At 52.6% G+C, this 5,621-nt stretch overlaps 1 protein-coding gene across 1 annotated transcript in view; it reads left to right on the forward strand.

The window, feature by feature from the left end:
• Positions 1–5,621, forward strand: part of CLCC1 (chloride channel CLIC like 1) — an 18,434-nt gene that overhangs the window by 7,578 nt on the left and 5,235 nt on the right. Inside the window, exons 2-4 of the mRNA XM_004699545.2 lie at positions 2,124–2,256; positions 2,386–2,487; positions 5,267–5,374. Of these exons, the coding sequence (XP_004699602.2) occupies positions 2,125–2,256; positions 2,386–2,487; positions 5,267–5,374 (342 nt within the window). The 5' untranslated portion in view covers position 2,124. The remainder of the gene's footprint in view (positions 1–2,123; positions 2,257–2,385; positions 2,488–5,266; positions 5,375–5,621) is intronic.

A 5,621-nucleotide genomic window follows, 5' to 3' on the forward strand; every position in this document is an offset into this window, starting at 1 on the left:
TCCTAGGATTCTAGGATACTGGAATTCTCTAGTAACTTCCTGCCACACATAGTATTTCTAGTGTACTAATGTTCTCACAGTGTACTAGGGTTCTCTAGGACAGTGATTCTCAGCCTTCCTGATGCTGAGACCCTTTACTACAGTTCCTCATGTGGTGGTGACCTCCCTACCATAAAATTATTTTCGTTGCTACTTCATAACTAATTTTGCTACTGTGATGAATTGGGCAACCCCTGTGAAAGGGTCGTTCGACCCCCAGGTTGAGAACCGCTGCTCTAGTAGCTTCTTCAAAGCCCCTTCTTCATCTCATGTGGCCTCCCATACCCCACGCTCCTTCATGAGACCTTTCTGGCCTGGCTGTCTTTGGAATGCTTCAAGTTTACTCCCCACTCAGCCTTTACCCCTCCGTGTCCTCTGCGAACCGTCTCCCACATCTCCACACGGTTGGCTTCTCGGCTGAGTTTTCTGCTTGAGTGCTGTTTTGGTTGTGTATTGCTGTGTAACAAACAGCCCGAGTTGTTTCCAGGTAGGGCCTTATGCAACCATTTAACAGTCTCCTGCCTTTGTGAGTTGATTGGGCTCGACTGGGCCCAGATGGTTCCAGGAGACGTTGGCTGGGTTTGCTGGCTGTGGGCACCGGCTGCCAGCTGGGAACTTGGTGGAGCACCTCTCCGTGGCTTTTGCATGTGGCTTGGCCATCTCATGGGGTGACATTTGGGTATCAAGAGGGGTGTCCAGGTGTAAACATTCCGAAAGGATCCAGTGGAAGCCGCAGTCCTCGCCGAGGCTAGACTCTGAACCAGTGCGGCAGCACTTCTGCTGTGTTACTGTGGGCCGAAGAGCCCTGGTGGAGCTGTGGGTTAGGCGTTGGACTGCTAAGCACAAGCTCTGCAGTTCAAACCCACCAACTGCTCCACGGAGAAAGATGAGTCTGGCTGCTCAGTGAAGACTTTGTCTTAGAGCCCTGTAAGGGTCACCATGGGTTAGAATCAAGATGGCAGTGGGTTTAGTTTGGGTTTGAGGTTACTCTCAGAGCCCTTCCTTAAAATAGCCCCTATCATCATGCGTCTTTCCCATTGCCTTGCTTTATTTCTTTGTAGAATTCAGCACAATCGGAAATGATGTTATTTGCCGGCTTATTCCCTCCAGAAGGCAGGGTTCTTGAAGTCCTGGCTGGACTTGCTTCGTGTGCCCCTGTCACTCTGGGGCCTGGAGTGCAGGCAGTGCAGTGCCTGGAGCCCGGAGCTTCCCCCTAGCCGTGTTCTCATCGTCCCTTTCCCTTCCCCCATTCGTGCCCCCAGCCCAGGCTGGGGAGCACCTGTCCCACCGCTCTGCGCATGCTCTTTCTGTTCTTCCGGCCTCCTTGTTGGGCCCTCCTCTCCGCATGCAGGTTTTACCTCTGTGCAGAATGGGCACTTGATCTTTCTAAAATGTGCACTTGGTTTGAACTCTAAAATGAAGCTCCCATCAATACTCCTTTTTCCATTAAAGAACAACTAAAACACTTAAAATCACAGTTTTATAATGAAGAATACAAATCAGGACAGTATGAAGCTGAGAGCCACAGGGCGCGGTCCTTAGTAACCACTAATCTCCTCTCTGATCTCCAGATTTGCCTGCACGGCAGCGGGATCCGATGGTGGGTGGTCTTTTGCGAGTGCGTGGTGCGGTCATCTGTGGGGCGGCGGGACTCCGGACGTCCTTGCTCTGACGGCTCGGCATCCCGCGTGGGGACGAAGGAGCGCTCGCTGGTTGATGGGCATTGGCGTTGTTCCCCTTGGGCTTTTACGAGGCAGGCTGCCGCGGGCGTCCGAGCGCGCCCGTCTGTGTTTCCGCACCAAGGGCTTCCAGAAGCGGGTGGGAAATGAAAGGAAGAGCGGACGGGACTCGCCCCCTGCTTGGGAAAGCCCCCTCGTGCCTGGGTCGCGTTTGCAGACGTACCCCTAGGAGCAGAACTTCTGGATCCGGGGGGCCTGGTGTGTGCGTCTCCGCGCCACCCCTTCGCGCACATTCGGAAGAAAAGCGAGGTCGTACCGTCAGGAAGAAGTAGGTGATCCAGGTTTTAATGCACAGCCGTTCTTCTAAAACCCCACTCTGTCCCCTGTGTGTGCCGGCGCGTGCAGGATGCGGGGCCCCCTGCTCCTGTGCGGGTGTCTGCTGCTGGCCGCCGGCCGCGCGCGCGACGACGACTGGGTCGACCCCACGGACATGCTGCGCTACGACGCCGCGGCGGGGGCCATGCGGAAGGCGCCGCAGGTACGGGCTGCCTTCCGAACGCTTTCGTTCTGTGGGCGCACGAGCTCCTTTTTCGAAGCCCCTTCTCATAAATCCAAGCCATTTTGACGGCTTGCTAGATGAGCAAAATGACCAGCTTCCGTGTTGCAGGCGCGCTACGGTGTGTCGGAGGACGAGGGTGCCGGCCCCGACCCGTCGTGTGCCGAAGAGATGGCGGAGTGCTACCGCACGCTGGACTCCCTCACTCACAGGGTGAGTGCTTTTCTCCCGCGGGTTTTACGTCGTGTAGTTACGTGATGTCGGATGCTCCCATGTGCCTGCCTTTGTAAATGTCATTTTGTTTCTGTCGACTTTGTGTGTAAGTTTGTGGAAGACTTTCACCGTGGTTTTTTTCATGCCCTTTTTATACAAAGTTTCTTTTTCACAAGACTTTGCTTGACAGTGACAGAGTTACCATTACAAGAGTCTCTGCTTGTGCCACTCGGTGGCTGGCGTGGCTTGCATTCTTCAAGCTGCGCAAACAGCTCCACCATCTTTTGCCAAGTAGTTCCATCAGCACCAACTAAGACTCACGGTCCCCTCGGCTGCTCCTCCAGCCTTTGCAGCTGCGCGGCTGCTTTCATTGCCCAGAGTGAATTCCTCAAAGAGTAGATTGCTCAAGGCAGACATACTTATTAAGATAAAACGACCGTATCTTAATTCAAAGAAGACTTCAAATGATAGTATTGGCTTAGGGTTTAAAGTTTAAAGATTGTCTATCACAAGGCAATACTTTTGGGGTTCATCCAACCTCAATAACCCCAGAAAGTCTGGCTTCCTTTTAGAATTTGACATTCTATTTCACATTCTTCCTCTTTAGATCAGGATTCTTCTATTGAATGTTTGATGGAAGCAACCAGTACTTTTGCAGTCTCTGCTCTTCAAGATCCAACCGTGTACAGAATTCTCCTGGCATTTCACTATTTGCGTGCTCCCTTGTGGGTGTGAGCATGCAGACAAGGCACATGGGACCCTAATTGGGTATTGGTCATTTTTGCTATTCCATAGGGTATAATAAGGTGAGCCATCTCAGAGGTAGGACAGGAGAGTCCCACTGCCACCGAGAAAGAAGAATCAGGAGTAAAGTGTGTGTAAGCTCCCAGGGTGGAGAGGTAGCAGAGGAGATTCACCCAGACTGAGAGAGCGAAGCTGGGTGCCTTCAGGCAAGACACACCGGTTTGCAGAATAGGGGTTATAAATGCTAAGGGATCTTTGTGATATTCGCTTCAGCAAGGCAGGGGCCACGAAGCCATGTGCCCAAGCTGAGGACCAGAGAGAGGGTGCCTGCCAGCATGACTGGGCACAGGTGTTCCGCATGAAAGAATGATGTCCTCAATATTTCTGTTGGTGGCTTGTAGCCCAGTAACTTCTCTAGTAAGCCTAATCACCATGAGTTTTGTCTGTGAGTTCTTTGTAGCCACAGCAAGGGATCATTGACCCCAACAAGCAGAAAGGGATTGTGCAGTGGGGAGGGATGGCTGATGTCAGAAGAGGGGAAAGACGTATGGCGGAGAAAGCATCTCTGACCTCCGCCTCTTAGGACGCCCCCTTGGACAGATGAACGTTGGGTTCTCCTGCCCCCTTGGGGAGGAGGGGGACTTCAGATGTGGCCTCGTGTCATTTCCTCAGCAGATGTTGATGGTTGAGGGCAGAAGGGATGAGGGACGGGAATTAGAGTGAATGAATGATCTTCATCATGATCCATGTATAGCTCAGTTAATGCCTGTGACTACCAAGTGTGGGTGTTTGCTGAGGGCTAGCCAAGAAATGTTGGATGAGACTTGCCCCTGTTGAAGTCAGTATTCTGATGTACAGAGGTAATCTGGTTGCTCGTAAAACACACAAATGCCCTGAAACTGTTGTCCTGAGATAACTTTTTAGCAAAAAGTACTCCTGAAGTCTCCTTAAAACCAAACCGTAGTTTGACATAGCTAGTGAGAGGTCAGCCTTGAGCAGGATGCGCAGGGTGCTCAGCGCAGAGCGGCACCAGCGAGGGCAGAGAAGAACCTTAGTGGGCAGCGAGCTTCTGTGCAGGGGCAGGACGGTCTGGCAAAGAGGCTGAGAGTGCTTGGCCTCTGGATGGTATAGTCTCAACAGTGACAGCAGCAGCAACAACATTTTTAAGTGCAAATCACTGTTTACAGAAACTTTTCATTCTGTTTGTGACTTTGGTTCAAACACTGTAAAGGAGATGATTGTTAAAATGGAGTCCTGAGTCTTTTTTTTAAAAAGTTTTTCTTGAAGATTTACAACATAAAATGGTTTCTAAGCTTTGCTTCGAAGCAGAGGAAGCACCCCGCCCCCCAGTCCCTCTGCCCCCATCACTGTCATGCTTGTCCGCCTGGCCCACCGCCCGTATACAGTCACAGGCCTGTCGCTGTCCTTACTCGGCCCCGCCTGCTGGGGCAGGACCAGAGCCCTAAGTGAGCTCCAAGGGCTGTGGGTGGGGGGTTGCCGGGGTCCCTGCCTTCCTGCAGCACAGCATGGAGCAGGGGAGGGCCGGTCATTGACACAGAATTAACAGAGGCCCAAAGTCATGTGCGCCTTTGGGACATTCTTTGCTCTGTCCCTAATCTTCTGAATTCATCCTGTGTGTTGTATTGTTTATCTTCTGTCTATCCACTTACACATAATGGATATGCATTAAAATGTTTTCTTAGAATCTTGACTCTGGCACTTGGAAGGGGCAGATTGATGTAGCAATTCTGCTGCTTCGTGGTCCGGAAGTCTGGTCCTCCTGTCAGGCTGCTGGGAGACGAAGTCTGTCGGGCCAGGGCTTAGTGTTGCTGGACAGGCCACCACCTTGCTGTCCGTAGCCACCACCTTGTCCTTTGCAGAGAGAGCCCGGGGCCTCCAGGCTGCAGGCTCGCCTCTGCGTGGTCGCCGCCCAGTGCAGCTGATCCTCACCGTGAGGTTGGGACTGCTCGCCGCGACGTTGACCCTCACATCAGACTGTGCTGCTTACCCACCTGAGTGCATTTTGTGATTTCAGATCGGCGACTGTGAAAAGAAAAAGAGGGAGGAGTATGAAAGTCAGAGCAACCCTGTCTTTAGGAGATACCTAAATAAGATTTTAATCGAAGCCGGGAAGCTTGGACTTGTGAGTACTTGGCAGTGGTGATACGAACGAGCATGGGGGTGTTTCACTTTGTATTCGTCCCACGTCACGCGAAGCAGTGACGAAGCGCCCTGGCAAGAGTGGAGGACACGCTGAGGGAGCCTTTGTCCCGAGCTGCTGGTCCAGGGCTACTGGGAGCTGCCAGCTGCTCCCAGGGCCTTGGGGAGGCACATGCGGCCGGGCTGGGAAGTTTCTCCAGATTGGGCCCCTGGACCGCTTGGCTGATTGA

This window comes from Echinops telfairi, unplaced genomic scaffold (assembly GCF_000313985.2).
Source record: "Echinops telfairi isolate 266 unplaced genomic scaffold, ASM31398v2 ScPeMD7_443;HRSCAF=831, whole genome shotgun sequence".
Taxonomy (NCBI): Eukaryota; Metazoa; Chordata; class Mammalia; order Afrosoricida; family Tenrecidae; genus Echinops; species Echinops telfairi.